The sequence below is a fragment of the Haliaeetus leucocephalus genome, unplaced genomic scaffold (genome assembly GCF_000737465.1).
Source record: "Haliaeetus leucocephalus isolate CR32 unplaced genomic scaffold, Haliaeetus_leucocephalus-4.0 Scaffold545, whole genome shotgun sequence".
Lineage (NCBI taxonomy): Eukaryota > Metazoa > Chordata > Aves > Accipitriformes > Accipitridae > Haliaeetus > Haliaeetus leucocephalus.
The window spans coordinates 5,137,579-5,158,476 of record NW_010972981.1 but is presented as its reverse complement, the minus strand read 5'-3'; the positions used below and the strand labels follow the sequence as shown (position 1 = coordinate 5,158,476).

At 37.6% G+C, this 20,898-nt stretch overlaps 1 protein-coding gene across 2 annotated transcripts in view; it reads left to right on the top strand.

Annotated features, from left to right (window-relative positions):
* DHX15 (DEAH (Asp-Glu-Ala-His) box helicase 15) overlaps positions 1-20,898 on the top strand; it is a 47,664-nt gene that overhangs the window by 487 nt on the left and 26,279 nt on the right. The window contains exons 1-5 of one of the 2 annotated variants that reach the window (XM_010576855.1): positions 250-349; positions 5,717-6,065; positions 10,621-10,814; positions 11,975-12,134; positions 12,549-12,767. In XM_010576855.1, coding sequence (XP_010575157.1) covers positions 321-349; positions 5,717-6,065; positions 10,621-10,814; positions 11,975-12,134; positions 12,549-12,767 — 951 coding nt within the window. In that variant the 5' untranslated portion in view covers positions 250-320. Of the gene's footprint in view, positions 1-249; positions 350-5,716; positions 6,066-10,620; positions 10,815-11,974; positions 12,135-12,548; positions 12,768-20,898 lie in introns of those variants that run through there. The other variant, XM_010576854.1, reaches the window with a different exon arrangement.

Genomic DNA, 20,898 nt, shown 5'->3' with positions numbered 1-20,898 from the left:
AGGAAGCCGCCGGCCCAGCCGCTTGGGCGAGAGCTGGGCTGGGCTCCCGGCGCGGCGGAACCGGGGGCGGCGCGCTGCTCGGCCCACTCCCCCGCGCCCGGCTTTTGTCTGCGGTTCTTTTCGTTCTTTATCCCTTTTTTTTTTCCTTCTCTTTTTCCTTCGTTTTTTGTTTGTTTCCTTCATCCCCTCTCTGGCTTGAGAGGTCTGGCAAACGTGGTGCTAGAAGTCAGCATGAGGTTTGGTCTGCCTGTATAATTAGTGCCTGCCCTGGCAGGAGCGTTATTCCTTTGTTAACGTCTTTCACTCAGTAACCGGCAGGGATGTGCTTGACTTCAAGTAAGAATCGACGGTGAGATGGGTTTTCGGGTAGGGATCGGGGAGGGGTTGTATTTTTTTCCTTAGTTTTGCAAAGGTTGAAGTTTTAGGACTGTATTGCACAGCTTTAGCAGGTTTTCATAAAGGTTAATTAAATTGCAGGAATACAGACAATACACTGGTGCGGTCGTTTTATACACAGTGGTTTTAGAGCCTTCTCTGCATAATCTTTTACCCTCTAATTGGACGGGGGGGGGAAGGCAGGTGGGTCTTTCAAGTAAATTTCTGAAGCCTAAAGGCACACAAATAAATACTATACTTATGTAGTCTGCCCTTCTTGCTGGAGCACAAAAGACTTCTGTGAATTAATCCATTTCTAAAGTCCAACAGCATTGTTTTGGACTAGAGTATTGACTAAGAAAAATACTTAATCTTGTTCACAAAACTTGCACTAACTAAAAGTCTACCATAGCAGTTAGTGTTCACTGAAAAACAGTCTTTGCAAAATTTGCCTTTTTTTTTTTGAAGGTGAGCTTGTATAGTTTCAGTTTTTAGCCCCTAGAGTGTGATGCATTTTTCTCTGCTAAACAAAAGTGAATGTTTATTATTGAACATGCTTCCTGTATGTAGGATTGCCATAACCTTATTTTTTAAAATAAATGTATTGAGCTATTTATCTCCTTTATTACATTTTTGCCTGATTTGCCAGAATTTGAAATAGCTCTTCTGTGTATGTAGAAAAGTTGTACATATGCAGCTTTTTTGTATGTAGAAATTTTTGTAATATTTTCAAATGGTTATGGCAAAACGGGGCATTATTTAAATGTGGTACAACTGTTACAGTTGGTTGTATAAAGATAATCACAGGTCAGTATTTCCTTGTTTCTATGTTGGTGGGTTTTATAGTTTTGGTATGGTTTTATTTGCCATTGTTTTTACCGATTGTCTACTGTCATCCTGAACTCTTAGTCTTACCATTTTGTATATACTCTAATGAGTTCCCACCAGTGGTAAAACTTTTTAACCAGAAGTCTTTTACCTTTATGACACCTGAAAACTATACAAGAACTGGTCTTGTGCCCCTTTGTCCCTTCTTCTTCTGCCAATAAAAGCATTAAATGGCATAGGACTGAGAACAAGTCACTGTAAGGATAATTATTGGGTGTGATTATTTCTAACATTACTGGAAGTCTTAATTCATGTAGCACAAGCCATACATTGTCTTGATTTATTTTAGGGTAGTTTGGTTTTACAGCTTATGGAAGGCTGTAAGGAAGATGCAGAGAGAGATTCTTGTTAATAGCATGTATGTGTACATGTCTTCCTCTCTGCTGAGATTGCCTTTATGCAATTTAGTTGTTTTTGGAGCTGGGTTAAGCTGAATTAGCTCCTTGGATGGTTACCAGTTCACGTGCAGAATGGTAGTTTATCTTGCATTCAGACTGGACCACCTGACTAAATATGAAAGTTGTATCAAGTTACCCTGTATGTTTTTAGTTCCTATTTAATTGAGGCCTGTATTGGTATGTGTGGCTCTACATGGCAACGATGCCAGGCCAACAGGCTTGTAAGTGTTGGTGTAACCTTAAGCATCAGCATGACGTCTGTTTTGTTCCAGTCTTGAAGTACCATCTATGAAGTAAAAAACTTAGAAAAATGGGGATTGTATGGAAGGCTTTTGGTTACAGTGTTTGTGTGAATTGCATGCATGCTATTTAAAAACTGTTAGTTTTTCCAAACATGCTTAACTTCTGTTGTTGTTGTGTAACATCACAGTTACTGTGTTAGTGGGATGTATCATTCAGACTAATTGCACTTTTTTTACGTATAGAACAGAAATCCTCCTTTAGCTGCACTGGCCTTTTTGCATCAACTATTGCCGTGTCTAGTAATGGAGAAAAAACACTGATGTTCTATTAGATGCGCTTAGACTTTCACTGTGGTGATCAGTGGTTTTATCTTATGCCCTTTGTTTCCATTTTCATTTTTATATGCTTTTCATCCTCTGATATAGTGATTGCTACAGTGTTTCTTTTGTATCCATGTGCGTATAGGTGTGGACATAAGTGAAAGCAGATAGCAGACCAGACTACTTCACTTGAAAAACAAAACAAAAAACCCCACCCCCCTTCTGATTATGGAGGCTCTTATGGGATTCAAGCACAAAATAAATGTGATTAAATTATGATTATCTTATTGTTCATTTCTGGGTTTGAGATCAGTTTTCTCTGTGCAATAATGAAAAGTAACTTAAATGTGACAGTTTATAAATGAAGAACTGCCAGGTTGCATTTGTAGAAAGTTTAGCAAATTCATATGGCAGCATAACTGTCATTCTTCCTTTCCCTTGTCAACCAAAGGAGTCTGGATGTTTCTGCAAAGTTTCAGTAATAATGGGAGACTGGGAAACATTTTTAGGGGAAAAAAAAAAAGTGCTGCTGTAAAACAATAAGTATTAGAGAGGAAGTTTGAGGGCATGTTATATGTTGTGTTTTTTCTATGCTGAGATCTGATTGCCACTGCTTCTCTTTTTTAAAGCGAGAGGGACGCAACTGTCTTGATTAACCTGTAAGCAGTTTTTAATTTCTGAAATGTAGATAGAACTTGATAGGTTTGTTTTCTTATTTGTATGATTGAACAGCTATAAGAGTTCACTGAAGAAACTGAGAATAGGGGCATTAACAGGACTTCCCAGTCGGGTTTGTATTTGTAGTCCATTTAATCCACTGTCTTGTTCTTGAGGTTGCATTTTTATCTGTGCTTTAAGCCCACACAAATTGCTACCGACACAGAAGGCAACAGTGCAGCCCTCTCCCCCTTGTGCTGCGCGTGTTTGGGAGACTAGATCAGAGAACTGATCTGAGTTAGAATTAACATTGGTGGAGGGGGTCTAGGGAGGGCTTGTTCTGCACAAGGCTGTCGACATGCTTATATCAACACATGGGAAGGGTTGGCAACAGTGTGGGTCTGTTCATTTTAGCAGTAACACTGGTTTATGTGAGGCTGAAGCACACCTGAAGATACACTTGATCTGCGGAGTAGAAGCCTCTGACATCATGCTGTTTAAGTAAATGGTTATGGAATAGTTTGTATTGTTGGTGTGGTTTTTTTACACTCTGACCAGATAGCAGTGAAGAATAAAAATCCTTCAGAAGTGTGTGTGCACACAAAAAAACTCCACCAAAAAACCCAAACCAAACCCCCCCATTAATAGTGTGTCTTATTCTTCCCTTCAGTGAAGCGTGTGCTGTTACCAGCTTGTTGCATTTTACCCTGGCTTTACTGTTTTTAAATTGCGTTTATACCTCTATTTCCTTTTCTTATTAATGATGTTACTGTCTGACCATGTGCTTGTTTATCCCAATACCAGCAGATACTTAAAAATCTGATTATGAATAGCTCATTAGCTACAAATCCAAAGCTTTATTCCTGTCTGATACATGGTGTTAGACTCTTCCACCGTTAAGTGAGTGTAGCATAATGGAGCCTAGTTCCTTCAGTTAACAGGTGTCACTTTCCCATACCAGAGAACATGAACCTGTTGGGTTCTGCAGTATTTGCCTGACATAGTTTGTACAATATTTGACTGTGTTAGTAATGTTGAAGCTATAGTATCTTAGATCCAAGCAAATGATCTAAAAGGGCCTTAATTTTCAGACAATTCAGTGTCCAAAGCTTTAGGAAGATCTATGTCCAAATGAGTTAGGTAAGTGACAGTAAACAATGTGTTTTGTAATACTTCTTTATTTTCAGTAGGTCTGTGTTAAAAGAAGCCTTCTTAAAAAAGAAAAACTTATTGTGACAAGCTCTGAAGCCATAATATGTTGAAGTATTGGTGGGTGGGGGGCAAAATACAGTCTGCATAGATTACATTCGTTTATACAAGAACAAGAGTGGTAGTTGTTTCTGATGTGCAGCGCATTTTGAATTAAAATGTATAGAATTGGTACTAATATAATCATGGTTACTTCACCTTCTCTGTAGGTAGGCATTTGCTTATTACAGCACCAGTTACATTTGAATGCCAGCTGCATGTTAAAAAAACCCAACAACTGTGGAGAGGAGTGCTGGCCAACAGTTTTCTTCAGAAATGCTCTCTACTCTTTCAGGCATGCCCGAGTGCTGGTAAAGAAGAGGGAGAGGTTTTGTTTTCCCTTAATGACTGTTCCTAAAAATGTTCCTATGTGCATTTACTATAAAGCTGGTGTTGACTTAGTTTAATTGTTTTGCCTTTTGATGGTATTTCAGTTAACATAATGCACAAAAGAAGCTGAAGCTGAGTATATCCTCAGTTTTGCAGGCAAAGATGCCAGTAATCTTTTGACTTACACTTGTTTAAAATGTGATGAGGTGTTTTTCTAAAGCAGGTCTTATTTCAAAGTGCTGAATTAGAGCAAGTTTGGGATTTTTAATAGAATCGTGTAGCTATAGTTCTTTGGGTCAAACTGGGGATTTCTTTGCAAGTGTTTCAGTGTTTGTAGAGAGAGTGAGATTACATGCAAGAACAAATACGTGGTTTTGCAAAATCAAAAACTGCCACTAAGACTGAGGCCAGAGATTGAAATTTGAGTGGATAACTACAGTGAAAATAATACTGTCTTTCTTTTGCAGTGCAGTGAACTTCTTTTGACTTAATAATTGGAACAAATGGGAATACATAAATGCTGGTTGTTCAATGTGTGTGGTAGGAGGTGATACTAGAGAAGATAGTACAACTTCATAGTGTTAAGATCATTGAGTCCAACCGTTAACCTAAGGGTCTTTTCCAACCTAAACGATTCTGTGAACTGTAGTGGCTGGTTTTAAGTCTAAGTTTCAGACTCAACAACCTGTATGTTGAAGTTGATTGTATCAGAATTGTATGGAAGACGTTGAATAAAAGAGCTACAAAGTAATTGTAGGATGTTAAAATCAACCTTTCCTTCCAGGGCTTGCTTATCATCTTGAGTTAGTTTTTGCAAGTTAGCATAATTCCCTTGCTAGGTAGGCAAGAAGTCTGTTTAGTGTTCTCTTATATTTCTGCAGCAGCAGCAAGTAGGGATAGGAGGAACTGTGAGAAAAGTCTAGAATGTACAGCTGATTCTTTATAGTCATTAAACGAAGAGGGTTAAGATGATGTACTCTTCATGTGATAGCTTTCTTCAGTCTTGCCTGTAATGAGAGGAACTGTCACAGTGCTTGTGTACAATGAGTGTAACTATGTATATTTAATATTCAGTATGCATCATATACCTTTACTCTTTGATGCTTATCCTTCCATGTAGCTGTTTGCAAGGCTTTTTGAAAGATTTGGTTTATATCCACTTTGTACTAGATACCTTTAAAGTTGTATTTAAATTCTTGCTCTGCATTTAAATATTCAAGCATCTCATTTTCTGCTATGTCTCCTAACTCATTTTAGGAAAGATCGTGACCGGGACAGGGACCGTGATGACCGTTCTAAAGATCGTGACAGGGATCGTGACAGAGATAGAGATCGTGACAGAGAAAGGGACAAGGAAAAAGATTTGCGACCTACATCTAACTCTACGTATTATGCGGCTGCTGGGTTACCAACTATAAAACCAGCAATGATTCCACACAGTATTAACCCTTTCACAAATCTACCACATACACCACGGTATTATGACATCCTGAAAAAAAGGCTACAACTTCCTGTCTGGGAATATAAAGAAAGATTTACGGATATTTTGATAAGGCATCAGTCATTTGTGCTGGTTGGAGAGACTGGGTCTGGTAAAACAACACAGGTGAGTTCTTATATGATGCTGCAGTTTTTTAAAGGTTGAGACTGTTGCTAGATGTGTGGGTGAAACTTGCTTTGGTTTCTTGAAATTCATTGTGTAAGAACACCTCACAAATTGTGAGCAAAACTAATTTGATGAATGTTTTATTTGCTTAATGAATACAAAAGTGAGAAGAATCTTTCAGCATTTTCCCCTTTTGCAGTCCAGTCCTGTTCTCTGGCCCCTGCTTCTGTTAGGCTTTATGATTGGTAGTTAACCTTTTTGGTAAAGGAAGATAAAGATATTTTAATGGCTAGATAGGTGTGTTACTAACTGAGTACACAACTCCACAAACTGAGGTGATAGTTCCAAATAGTTTATGTAGCTGTTTGTGTAGATAGCAGCTGGAAAGTAGGAAAAATGTTACAGAAGTAGAGACTTGTTAGTGTTTTATGAAACTTACTGCTACAGATACGAACTTAAAGGGAATTGAAATGTCAGATAGAATTCTGACATGGTATGATTGGATCACGTTTTGGTGATATTCAAACTTGAGAGGAAAAGACTTGTGTTTCCTTGGTACTGAAAATTCTCAGAGGTCATACAGCTTTCCAGTGCTGTAGTTAAAATCACATATATTTTTTTGTAGATGTATGGCTTTAAAAATCTTCCTTAGCGCTGAAAATAGTGGTAACAGATCTGCAGAGCCTCCTTAACCCTTAAGAATTTTGGGGACCAGTGAACAGGGAAAATCTAAGATATAAGGCATACCACTGTGTATCTGTAGAAGGACAAACTTCTCAAAACTTTAATCTATCCTTTGGTTTGCTGTTTAAAATCTGTGTGGAGAAGTGATGTAAAAAAGTTCTTTGTTCTGTAATCTGATAGATGCCTTTTAACTAGGCAGAAAATAAAAACTGAAGGATATTTTAGTCTTTATAAAATGGATTATAGCTAACTTACAGTTAGTCTTACAGAAATAAATTTTTAGTCGTTAAATAAAATTTGGATGTTGACAAAATGTGAAGGACATAGTAGTACATTGGATACCTTTTATAGCTGTGCCTGAATATTTGAAGTTATATGCCCTTCTGGCTGCAAATTGTAGGAACCAGTATCTTGTTTGGAAGGTACCTTACAGCATTATCTGTATTGCTTTTTTTAACATGTATAAGCTGAGACTGGGATTTTATAGAATTCTTCAGAAAAGTTTGATTATATAGTTACTTGGAAGAGATAGTACTCTGAACATTCATGTAAAAAAAAAAAATTGGTGTTTATCTATGTGAAAACAAAATCCCTTGTTGTATAAGAGAATTTGAAGATCTGAAGGGTGTATGTTCTTAGTATCTGCCTTAAACTTCAAATACATCTTACTGTCATGTCATTCCATGGGCATAAAGCTTTTCCTGAATTGTCTTGCTACTTTACCCCTTACTTTCTGAAAGGACTTAAGAAACCTAGGGGATATTTCCTAAAAGTGGGATTTAAGATACCAAAAGCATGTAAGCTGTCTTAGAAGCTGTACTGCTTCCTCTGAATTCTCTCTTATGAGATTGCAGTTACATTTTGAAACAATTGAGAATGTCTTTGTAGGAACGCATCACTGAAAATAATCCTGCTGCCACTCAATGAAAACCTTGTTTTGCATGTGATAGTGTCACATCCTTTTTGTGATCAAGTGCTGTCTTAAAACGAGTTCGGGGTGGTTGTTTTTCTTCTTACATTCACTGATCAGAGCAAGATAAGTAATTATCTGTGGTTAAGAAACCCTCTAATTCTCGAACTGAAGGTGTACATGAACTATTTATGCTTGCTTTTATTGGTATAAAGTTGGCATTGTTTGAAATATATAATGAATTGTTCTTCCAAAACTCCCGTCTTCCCTTTCATGGTGATAGTAGAAGGCTATATAGTAGTAGACCATCTTTTTGAGAGTAAGCTGCTGCCTGTTGAGTCCATTCTGTGATTATTGTGTGCACATTTTCCCTTTGGTCTTGTAGACCACCCAGGATTGGAAATGCTTGGCTTTGACAATGGAAACAACAGGAGATAAAACTTTTCTCAAAGTCTTGTTCCACATAGACTTAAACCCAAAGCGCTGAAGAGGTATATTGGAAGCCAAGACCATTAATTTTCAAGTCTTCAGTATTTGCGGTGGCTTGATTTGTAATTTAAACTTAACCATCTAAGTTAACTGTTTTCTTTAATTGCTCTCGGAATATGGTCAGTGGTGGAATGGTGTGTTGAATTTCTTTTGGAAGGGGGTTAAGTACTTGCTATAATTGCAATGTGTGCTCCGCTTTAAATGTGGGATCATATGTGGTGCTGGTATAATAATTTAAATTTCTTCTGTAGATGGAATAGTAGAGTAGCATCTGCTTTCACTTGAGAGCCTTAACTATAAAAGATAGGGTGTTTGTTGATGTAATGTCAGGGATGCCACTTGGTCAGCAAGTTTTCTTGGCAGGTGAAGTTCAGATGCAAGGTGATTCAGAGTATAGCTTAATCTGCTCTTCTTGCAGTCCACAAAAGAATTGATGGGGGTAAAAGTCTGACATCTTTTCAACTTATGAAAATTCTGAGAATTCTACCATGTAACTTCTAACAGGGAAATTTTTCAATAAATTGAAGTGGCTCAGAAAAGCCAGAAGGACAGTGCTGTTCTCTCTCTTGCCCCGCATCCCTTGAAAAACATGGCTTGCCTTTGACTTTGGGATAGTCTTTAACAGCCCTCAATGCATTTATCTTTGATCTTAGAGGCCACTGTATATGTAGTCCCTACCTCCTCTTGTTTACAGGGGTTATATTTGGAAATCTCTCTTAATTGAGAAAGTCCTTGAGGTTAAAGGGTGCAAACTAAAGCTACTCCTCATGCTTTTGATATTGATCAAATGGCTTTTTTTAAGGAAAGTCAAGGTTTTTGGTGACTTGTGGGTTTTTTTTAATCAGTCAAGTTAACTTTGTTAGATTTTATAAGAACCAGATGATAAGAAGTGTTTAGTATATTCCTGGTCATGACTGAAGTAGAAAATGTAGTATGGCACAGCCATTTTCCTAGTGTTATGTCTTTTAAAGCTGGACATGAAATGTATTCTGGTGGTTATCTAAATCAGCTTAACACGTTGAAGTCTATGTAGCCCTTTTCTTTCATCTGACACCAAATGCTGTAGGTTTTGCTGTTTACTGGAAAACCACTTCTAAATTATTTTTATTTCATGGCCCAACACCTGCTGTTTTAAAGTTTATTTCAGGACCTGCTCTGTTGAAAGTCAAGAAGCTTCACCTAATATGTTTAGAGTTGAGTTTTTATTAGTGACTTGGGCAGCAAATTCCTTTCTCTACACTGCATGTTAGGGGAGTGTGTATATGTTACAGGATAGGGTTTCAGGTTCATGCTATCAGTGTTCAAGAACTGCTATTATTTTTAGTTTTGAATAGTGTTTTCAGAAATTTGATTTCTTCTCAGCAGTCTAGTAGTCTCCTGTCATATTGCGATAGCTGTTGCTTTTTTTTTTGTAGTTATAATGGAAGTATGTTCTCCACTAAAAAAAAAAGTTTCTCATTACAGTCTACACTTGCCTGCTTGTGGGTATGTTTTAGTGTTCCTTTATGTCCGTTTTGCTGTGGAAATACAGTATTCCAGAAGAAAAATTTTCCTGGTTTAAATCACATTGCTTTTCCTTTATTCCTTATTGGGGCAATGTATAAAGTTCCCCCCCCCCCCCTCTCTAAATGTGAGCTTTTAAGAATACTTGAAAAGCAGTTACTAAGGAGGAGTGGATTTTTTGATCTGTAGACTTGGAACTAGTTGTGCCTGGAGATGTCTCCTCATAAAATGTCACACTGAGAACATGTTAAGAATATTCTGTCTTCATCACACTGTTACTTGCCTTAGAAATGCTTCTGAATAAAGCTTTTTATTTTGGATGATTCTTACTGTTTCCAGATTCCTAACAGGAGCAGAAAATGCTGACTGACAAACGAAATGAGTGCTAACATAGGAAAAAAAACAAACATAAGGGTTTCATATCTGGTTGATAAAATTTTAAAAGAACAATAATTAAGCAAATGAACATAACTAATTATTTGTTCATTTTATTTGTTGTGATTCCTAGCTAAGACAATTTTTATATCACTAAATTCTTTTTGCTTAATGTATTAACAAGCATTACTTTTTAAAGCCAAAAATATAATTTGTTTACTGTAAAACAGCAAACTGTGCTACAGATCTCAAAATTCTGAGTGTTAACTTTAATTTTGGTGGTTTTGGAGCATGTTGACTGCTGCTAAATATCTGTATAAGGTACTGATTTAACAGTGGTTAAGCGTACTGTGAACCTATGTATTTCCTTGATAACTTCCAAGACAGTTATGTACATGCTTAATGTGAGTGTGCTTTATTTAGTGGCATTGGGTCCAACTAACTAGTCTATCTGCTCTCATGCTTTGGATATTTTTGTGTATGCAGTCAGCATCTCAGTGGAATTATAACTAACTTTATTTGATACAATACAAAGGTTACAGATTACATCTGGCCACTTGAAGTGTGTTTAAAACTGAATTTTATTCTTGACAGATCCCTCAGTGGTGTGTTGACTACATGCGCTCATTACCTGGACCAAAGAGGGGAGTAGCATGTACCCAGCCTAGGAGAGTAGCTGCAATGAGTGTGGCACAGCGGGTTGCTGATGAGATGGATGTCATGCTGGGCCAGGAGGTTGGTTACTCTATTCGATTTGAAGACTGCAGTAGTGCAAAAACCATTTTGAAGTAAGTATGGCAACTGTCAGGTAAAGGTATAACACAGCCTACTTGGGTGTGGGGGGAATCACAGGGTGGTAAAGGGTGTGAGCAGAGTTATGAAAGGAGTAATGAGGAGGGGAGTGAATCTATGGCCAGGCACTTTCTATGTCTGAGTGGAGAAGAGAGACAGGATCTATAGCATGAGCTGAGGGAAACCTGAGGTGTGGGGCTGGTGTAGAATTGAAAATTAGTCAGTCCTCCTAAAGAAATTGCTGCACCTTATGGAAATTAATTTTAAGTGATCCATAAAGAAGAGGGTGATCTGAAGAAGTATTTTTATGATTAAGGTGCTATTGAGAATACAGCCCTTCAGCATTCAGTTTCGCTTCATATTATGCTTTCAGCTGACCTTTGTCTGTGGTATCTTCTTACTCAGGGTAATCCTGGTGAAGTTCAGTGACTTACTTCAGTAAGAAGAACCACAAAGTTTCAAAACTGGCCTATACCTGACGCTGGGACATATAATCCGTAGTGGTTTAGTTGTCAACTGTCCTAGACTCATGTGCTGTGTAGGTGGAACCAGGCCCACTCAGTATGTCATTTGCAGATGACATTCAGAACGCTTAGTTAAAAAGGATTCCACATAGTGTGGTTCAAGGAATAGTGCTTTCTGTTGAAAGATGTCTTCTCTTTTGCTCATACAAGTTGTTGAAGGCTAGGAATAAAGTTAATGTGTAAAAAGAAATTTAACTGAGAAGGAAAAGCAAAAAGTGAACAGATGATCTGCAAACAGAAAAGGGGAGAAACAATTGCAGAAATACCATTTCTAGGATTTCAGAGGGTGTTTTTCCCTTTCTTTTCCTGTCTCTGTAACCTGGAAGTCTGCCAGTAATAGTCTACAAATTAGTTATAAATGTTGCCAAACCTTGTTGTTCCCCCCCCCCCCTTTTTTTTTTTTTTTTAAAGCTTCCCTCCCAACTTCCACATTTCACATACACTCACAGTAATTTTTATTCGAAGACTTAAAATGGGCTTGTTACCTTGTTGGAAATAGTTTACTGATGTTTCTATTTTTAAAAAGTTGATTATAAGCTTAGTTCAAGCAACCTAGTGAATGATACCGAAGAGGATTCTGTATCAGACTTATTAAATAAAATGTGTTGACATTGGGTTTTTTTTGTGTTCAGGTATATGACTGATGGTATGTTACTTCGTGAAGCGATGAATGATCCTTTGCTGGAGCGCTATGGTGTTATAATTCTTGATGAGGCCCATGAAAGAACACTGGCTACTGATATTTTGATGGGAGTTTTGAAGGAAGTTGTAAGACAAAGATCTGATTTGAAGGTCAGTAATGATGAAGCCCACAGCATCTTTCTAGTTGCAGGCATACCAAAAAAGATATCTTTGTGCTTACCGTTATTTGATTTTTATAATCAGCTAAAGTAGATCAACTGTTTTTTGATCTAATGATAATCTGTATTGGAAAGATAACCCTAGGAAATTGTTAATGCACTTTGTGTTGAACAAAATACTAGAAACAACATAATTGTAGCTTAACCTTTTTGTATTTGATGAGGATTTTTTTTGGACCTTCATAACAAGGGTGCTGTATTCAGCTGATAAAAGCATGCTTAAATCGGAGTAAACAGCTGAGTTCAGTTTCTTGCTATTACCTATTGTATGTGTAACATTTCACAAGTTCTTGTTAACCTTTGGAGTAACTTTTTTTTTTTTTTTTTTTGTCCTCCAAACCTACAGGTTATAGTTATGAGTGCTACTTTAGATGCTGGCAAGTTTCAGATTTATTTTGATAACTGTCCTCTTCTAACTATCCCGGGTCGCACCCATCCTGTGGAGATATTCTATACTCCAGAACCAGAAAGGGATTACCTTGAGGCTGCCATTCGAACAGTGATCCAAATTCACATGTGTGAAGAAGAGGAAGGAGATCTTTTACTCTTTCTTACTGGGCAGGAGGTACTTTCTTTTTTTTTTTTTTTTTTTTTTTAAATCCATCGTTCTGCGTTCTGTACAGAAACTGTTTTAAGAGGCTTGTGTAGACTGAAATGTTTAGTTTCCTGTTCTAGTTTATCATTTGAATGACCTGAGGTTTTCTACCTGCAATGCACTTGAGGTCCTTAGTCATTCTATGTATCTGTAATATGCATATGCTATGCAAGCCCTCTCTAAAATGCAAATTCTCATCTTACTCATGTGCCTCAAAAATAGAAACCTAGAGTGTGAACCCTAGGTTTGTACTGATGTGAACTCAAAAGTGCTGGCTACCTGGTAGCATCCCTGTTTTTACTGAAAATGTAGTTCTGTGCACTTCTGGATGTGTATTGTACAACTTAACTGAAGAATAACACTTTGGTTCTGCTACTTAGCTATCAGTAGTAGTTTTAATAAAAATGTTTAGGTTTTGTTTTTTATTACTAGCTTTGAGTATTTGGTTGTAGTCTTTCTGTACCACATACAGGGAGTTATGTCTCAAATGGACTCAGTGTCTTGCAAAAGAGGATTGTACAAAAGCACTTAAGCTAAACTACATCAGGAAATGAGGATTTTCTGGAAATCTTAAATCCTTTGCTTGAAATAAACTGGGGGTTTTTTTGGTTTTTTTTTTTTTTTTTTGTCCTAATTTTTTTTTTTTTAGTCCTAATCTGTTGCTTTGAAGCTCTTTTGAGTGTCCTGATTAGTAGACTGAGATGGAGAAGAGGTAAAAAACCCCTGTAGGCATTGTGAAAGTTTACTTGACTGGGTCAACCTAAAATTAATATTTTTAGTAAGGGGAGAAATGCAGCTAGCAAAAATGTTTTTCTGATTCATTCTTCTTGTAGTCACTCCTCTTGAAGAAATAGCCTTCAAAGGATGTGAAACAACTCTGTTTTTAATCTAAGCATACACAGCCTTAGCTATGCCAAGGGGGAAGAAATGGTACAAATAACTTGTGATACTAAAGGTACACAGGCTTCTTGAGTAGATTTGCCAGTCATAAAGATGTGTTGCCTCTTAGATGAGTTTTAAAAGACATTTGATTAAAATGTCTTCTAGCAGGTCATCTCTTCCCTTAGAAAACCAAAACAATGGCTGTCACTGTAAAAGCAGATACTCTGGCCTTTGCGTTTTTTGTTATTTGTTTGGAGTATTGCTGTCAGTCAAAGTACAGGTAGGGAAAAATACTTTTAATGATGGTGGCTTTGAAACCTGCCTGTTTCATTTTAGTTAGAAGTTTTAGTTCAGAGTAGTCTGACAGGTAAATGTGAGAATCAGTGAAACAACTGTTGCAAGTGGGTGAATGAACCAGTGGCAACAGAAAGGAACACTGCTGTCCAGCTGTTTCAGCAGATTCTGCTTTCTTACCAGGATGATAAATCAGGCTGGTCTGTAACCTTTCATGAAGAAAAATACTTGCCCTTCTTGTTAATCAATTATAAATTACGTCCTTGCTACATCAGTTGCTATGTATTGCTCTAAACTTGTTATAACAATTATGGGAGGTGGGGGAGGGCAGTGGCATGGGACAACTACCTTCAGATGCTACCAACTCTGAGCACCACTCATGTTTGGCAAATGGCTCTAGACCCAATTCATCTAGTACCAGCCAGTGGTACAGAGGTACTCTGTTCTCTTGTATGAACAGGTTCTTTGATTTCCACTGGGTTAATTTACAGAACATAATGTATTATAAACAAATTTGTAATAAAATCACGCACATAATACATGTTCCTATGTACAGATATAATTATGGATAAATGTATCTAACAATATCCCTGTATTACCTTACTAAATCACTTAACTTGCATTGGTAAGCCACCATCTTCTGGTTTTTTGTTTTTTTTTGTCTAGAGTTCTCCAGTCCATGTACGATACTGTTCAGGGGCACTGGAGTGGCTCTGCCTGGAGCTAGTCTGAATTTAACTAATTAGCATGAAATTGAAGTCTGGGTTGGCTTCTGTAGAGAAGCTTTGAAGTGTTATATCCATTTTGATTCATAATGTTTTGGGGGCTCTTTCTGAGCCTCATGATACAGTTTATGTGTGTGTTACTGTTGAATCTAGAGTGATAGGATCTACTGTAATCTCAAGAACTGGAGAGTATGCTCTAGGTACCATTACCGCTATGTGGTTTGAGTTCAGTAGACTTAGTAGCTTGAGTTTTGCCATTGATTTTTGCTGGGCAAAAATGCATTGTAGTTCTTTTGGATTCTGGAAAACAGTATGAACAGGGTGCATGATGATTTGATTTACTTGTCAGATGCATTTACAAAGCCAAATGAAGTTACATAAAGGGAAGATGTTTTAAGTGGAACCATGCAAGTGTGAACTGTTTTGAGTTTAAGAGGCTTCAAATAAGGAGTAATTGCAGTGGTCTAAGGCAGAATGAGGGTCCTTACTGGCTACTGCTTTCAGTTGCCACTGAACCTGAAGTAATTCTATATGGGCAATAAGATGGACAGCGGTTAATTAGTACAGATTAATTAAGACAGCATTGGTGATGGAACCTGGAGATAGTAGGGAAGATTCTGTGTTGTCAGGCCCCAAAATAAAAAGTTTAAATACATTTGGAAATGTCTTGATTGTATAAGCTTGTTGCTGGATGAAGAAAAAATTGTTGTTAATGGTGCAGAAATAAGTGTTCAATAAAAACTTCTTTCCTGAATCCTGAAAGGGGCAAAAGTATATGATTGTTGCATGAACTGCTTTTCAGTCCATTAGTAACGAAAGGATATTTTAAAAGCAACATTTATTAGGGATAAACATTTTGAAACTGGACTTGTCCCACAGTCCCTGTAAAGAGAAGAGCTCATCTGTTGATTTTTTTAAAACAAAAAAACCTACCCTGGTATATCAGGGAGATTCCAGAAGATGGAAATAATGTTCATGTTTCATGCTAATATTCAAAAAGGGGATAACCTGGATAAATGTAAGCCAGGTTGCCTGAGGTCAGTTACAGGCAAAATTGGAAACTGACAGGGAATTCTGTTCACAAGGAAAAAGTATAATTATATTTCTGTCAGCATGCCTTTCTTAAACAATAGGTTTTGTCAAACTTGCTCTCAGTCACTGAGATTACAAATTTAGTAGTCTAGTTGTGTAGATACACGATTGTTAAACTTGACTTTAAATGTCTCAAGACTGGCTCACCTGCAGATCTCGGAGGTAGCTGGTTTATTGTCTACTGGAGTTCTGCTGAAACAGTATTAGATTTCACACTCCATTAAGATCAGTAATCTGCAAGTAGGTGTAAAACCCTTACAGATGAAACTTGTGGGGTGGGGGAGGCAGAAATGATAATACAGAAACTGTAGAGATCTGACTTGCATATTTTAGTGACCTAGGCACGAATGCAAAGTGTATTCTCTGTCACCCCAATACCCTTTTCTCCATAGAGCCAAATGCATCGTTACACATTTAGGAGGAAGAATCCAGGCTGCATCTGGAGATTTGAAGTACAGATCAGCCCTGTTGTTCTTGATTGTAGATAAATATACTGAAAAATGTTGCTGTGAAGCTCCGGTGTCAGTGTTCCAAAAAGGTTTAAAGTTACGTTGGTAAAACTGATGTTAGTGTAGAAAAGAGTTGCAAAACATTTTTGGTAGAATCTTTTGTAAAAGAGAATATGTGTTAAAGGTATACTTTTTTCATTATAGTGAGAGTGGTTAAGCTTTGGAACTGTGAAGGAAAGTAGCAGTCTCCTTTCTTATGAGGAAATTGAAATAAAAATTGATGACGCTTTTAGTCGTGGTTGTAGAGACTGGGTGAGGTTAAGGTAGTAAGTGTACTGGGCTGCAGTGAACACAGGTTGTCCTGTTTAGCCTTGAATGTAAAGTATTGAGGAGTTGGGGAGCATAAACTGAAAGAAGAGTAACTATTAATTGTGTTCATGTGCTAAAGGGAGGAAGTTTTTTTTTTTGCTCTTCATTTGAGATGATTTTAATATTCAATATTTCAAAAAGATCCTGAATGCAGGAATCATGCTGAGACAAGTTCATTTTTGACTTGTTGACAGCGCAGTTCTCAGTTATGGTCAAGTGTTGACTTGTTCCATGGATGACTTTTTTTGTCCAAGTACATCATCTTACAAAGTTTTGTTTCTCTGAATTTGTATTCAGAACATCTTTTGAAATGGTGCAGCTCTTGGGACCAGTCCTTTTTATTGTTGTTTCCTCATTTTAGCTTGTAGCAGTTTGCTTTCATTAGTGGAGGAAGAAAGGGAAATTATTGAGGTTCCATGCAGCTTTAAGGACAAAGACAAAATTTATAGAAGGTTCAGGTCGTCAAAGCCAGATGTGGCTGGCAGTGCCCCTGTCTGTGATAGGAACTCAAAAGAGAAGAGGGAAGGTTAAGGTGTCTGCCAAATATTTCTGATTTGGGAAGTACTTTTTATTTATGCATTTAGTTTCCCCCCCGTGTCCTCATTTTACACAAGATAAAACTGCCTTATACTTTTTTTGGCATTAGTTTCCTTCAGGGTTTCACAGTTATGTCTACTTGACTCAGTTATCCAAGGTGAAGCTAAGTCTAACTGTGTGTAGTGTAGCAGCTGATCTGCTGTAGATAAGACTTGTCATCGCTTATTTAAAAGATTTTAATGTTCTAACTGGAGCAGTCTTGGAAGTTTTGCTCAGCTCTTGAGATTCTTTGTAAGTGCTTCTAATACAGGGTCAACTGAAGAAAGGGTTTCTGAAATAATGTTCACAAGGACCATGTTTACAAAATAATTGAATTCTGTTTTGCATGCCAAGTGCTAGAATTGTTCCATTAAATGTGCTTAAAATGACATCACTAGTCCCCATCTTTCTGTAGAAACACTTTTTCTAAAGATAATGAGATACAGTTTAGATCTTGAGATTGAGTGGAGCCTGACCAGCAAGTTAAATGGATGTTTACATATACCAGTTTGGCCTGTGAGCCAGAATGAATGCCAGCACTTCAAGTACTTTGGTGGCTCAGGGTAACTTGCGGTCGATTGTTTTGGTAACTGCTGTTTAGTATCAGTGTAATTTCAAGCCTTATCCATAGCAGCAGGGATGGGTCCTGCACACAAACAAAAGGGAAGGAAATTCAGGTTATTGAATTGTTAGCTTAGTGGGAACAATTTAACTCAGTAACTTAGGGCCACAAAGATGATCAAAGGACTGGGAAGCTTGCCATATGAGAACTGGGTTTGTTCAGCCTTGAGAAAAGAATGCTTAGGAGAGCCCTTATCACCATGTTCCAGTATTTAAAGGGTGGCTAGAAAGAAGATGGAGACTCCCTTTTTACAAGGCGTCACATTGCAAAGACAAGGGGTAATGGATGCAGGGTCCTCCTGGGGAGATTCCAATTGGACACAAGAGGAGAATTTTTCACAATGAGAACAATCAGCCATTGGAATAATCTCCTGGGGAAGTGATGGATTCCCCAACAATGGACACTTTTAAGATTAGGCTTGACAGGGTACTGGGCCATCTTGTCGAGACCCTGCTTTTGCAAAGAAAGGTTGGACCAGATGATCCTTGAGGTCCCTTCCAACCTGGTGTCTTTCTTTGCTGTATGCTCTGACACAGAGCCTGAGGAACCAACATGTTTCTAAATTAAACTGGCACAGACCATGTTTAAAAGTCATACCTAGATTTTCTATGCTAAGGCTTTCAAAAGTGCGATTTTAGAAAAAAGAGTATTGCTAAATATTACTTTGAAAATGTGAACAGGACTTAGTATTACTGTCTTGTTAGTATTTACTAATACAAATCAAAGAGAAGGGAGAGGTTGGGTGGGATTTAAGTGTTAGTCCTGTGAGTGGTACTCTTGAAGTTAAGCCATAGGAAAACTATCAGTTCTGTCCCTCTTGGTTTCAAGTACTGATAGCTTTTCGTTGTGTCTTCCCAGGCTTCTTGGGAAACCTTCCTTTTGTCCCCTTCCTATGCTGTCCTTTGAGCAGTGTGGAAGATTTTATATATACTTTCTGCAGTGAGGGATAAAAAGGAAACTTTAGCACTATTAAAGGTGATAGAAGAAAAAATGATTTAGTTTTACATAGGAGAAGGATAGGAATTCAACTCTACCCTCTGTCTTGTTCTAGCTGAAGTAGTTTTTCTGCATGTTCTGGGATGAGGGATTGAAGCATTACTGGGCATTGTGAGAGAGATGGAAGATAAAGGGGCAGACTGTGAAAATACAATCTTGAGTGTTAAAGAAATTAACCTGCAGCTAGTGCTTTCTGTGGTTTGTTTAAGTGTTGCAAAGTAGTAAGAGGCTGTTGACTGGAGAGCAGCATTCAATACTCATTGTACAAAGAGTAAATGCAGCCAGGTCTGTTTCCACAGTTGCAGTCCAGCAATTTTAGCTGTGAAATATCTCCAGGTGACATTGAATACGTTTATCTCACTGAATGGTTAAAAGTGCTTTGGAATACTTAATTATGACCACAGCCTGAAGCATTAAATACACCTTCTTTAGGCCTGAAAAGCACCTATAGCTCTCTTGTTTTCTGTCGATACTTTAAGATGTGTAACCTTTTTCAAAGTGTGTGCATGTTTTGTGTACTGTTACTATAGTATTTAACACCGTTCCTGAGTGAGTGTATGTGTCTCAGGACTGCTGCTTTGGCTTTTGACTACTTGTATGTGTAGTTATACAAGGTTAGATGAAGTTTTCTCACTGTATTTCACTGGAGCAAAAGTTATGCTCGGTGTCAGCGTGAATCATTTAATATAACCAGTTATTTCACTTGCAGATCTATTGGTCTGCCATGAGAAAGGGAAAATAAAGCACTGTTCTTTTTAATTTCTTGAGCTTGATGTAAAGAGAGATGTTCCCGTCCAGAGGATGCTAAAATGGAATATAAGCACCAATTCTGGCATTCTGAGAATTCATGACTCCTTTTGTCAATGGGCTTTAAACTTTGAGTTTCCCTGTGGTCTGGTGGATCTTTGCGTTTCTAGCTGCACAGAAACACAGTGTCAGTGAGAAGAATAAAAAGTACTGCATCCAAGTGTGTGTGTGGGTTTGGTGGTGTGTGTTGTTCTTTTTTTTTTTTTTTTTTTTTTTTTTTTTTTTTAGGCACTAGTCATCGGCCTGCCTTTTCTTTGGAAAAGTGGGTTAAGATGGAGTAAAAATCCTGTCAGATTCAGGAGGCATAAGTAACCTACTTACTGTTATGTGAAAATATAGATGGCTGCACTACTGTTTTCTAATAAGTCAGGGAAACTGTGCACCCTGTTCTTGCTTTATTTTCTAAACAAGACACTGTTAAGCATCGGTTCCCATACAGATTTAAGTCTTGCTGGAATTTGTGGCACAAGGGAAGTTCCTCTTGAAATCCTGATGCTTTTTGGTGTCTCAGAATTGCTTTCTGATACTTAAGCTCCTGAATGAAATCCACCTAATTTGACAGGTATTCTAAATCCTGCCTGTTGTCTACCAGTCATATGGAAAGCAAGCAGCCTGCTCAGGATTGTGTGTAGAACCAGCCTTAATCACACCAATTTCTTGGAAGGAATACCATTTAAATTAGCTTAAATTTGATTTAATAATAATCTTGATTAAATTATTTTCCTGGTTACTGTTTTTTTCCTTTTGTAAACTGTCTTTATTAGCTGTAGGTACAAAATACAAATTGTTGACTCTCTCACTTGGATGTTTAGATGACTTTGGTTTTCCTGGTTGAAAAATACTCACCACCCCATTACATCCTTGATCACTAGTATATCCATAAAGAGAAGTATTTTCTCTGTGCTGATTCTTGTCAGTCTTTGGAGCTTTTCCAAGGAGAATGGCATATGCTATTGAGGGTGTGGAAGAATGTTCAGGGCTCCACATTAATACTCAAAGTGTACTACTATAGAGTTCTTGACTGCTGCTTGATTCTAGTTTCCATAGTGTTGCAGCTGAGCTATAGATACTGTATATATATTGTTAATCCATTTTGATTGGATTAAGCAAGAAGTTTTTGGAAACTTTAAAGTACATAGTAGACTGTCTGGGACAATTCTGATGACTAGGTGTTGTGAAGTATAGATATGTTGAGTCTATGTGGCACTTACAGCTTGAGATAAATGAGCATTTTAGCTAGCGTGTAACCTTTCCGCTTTTTGTGGTCTGTTTACTATTTACCTTTTGGT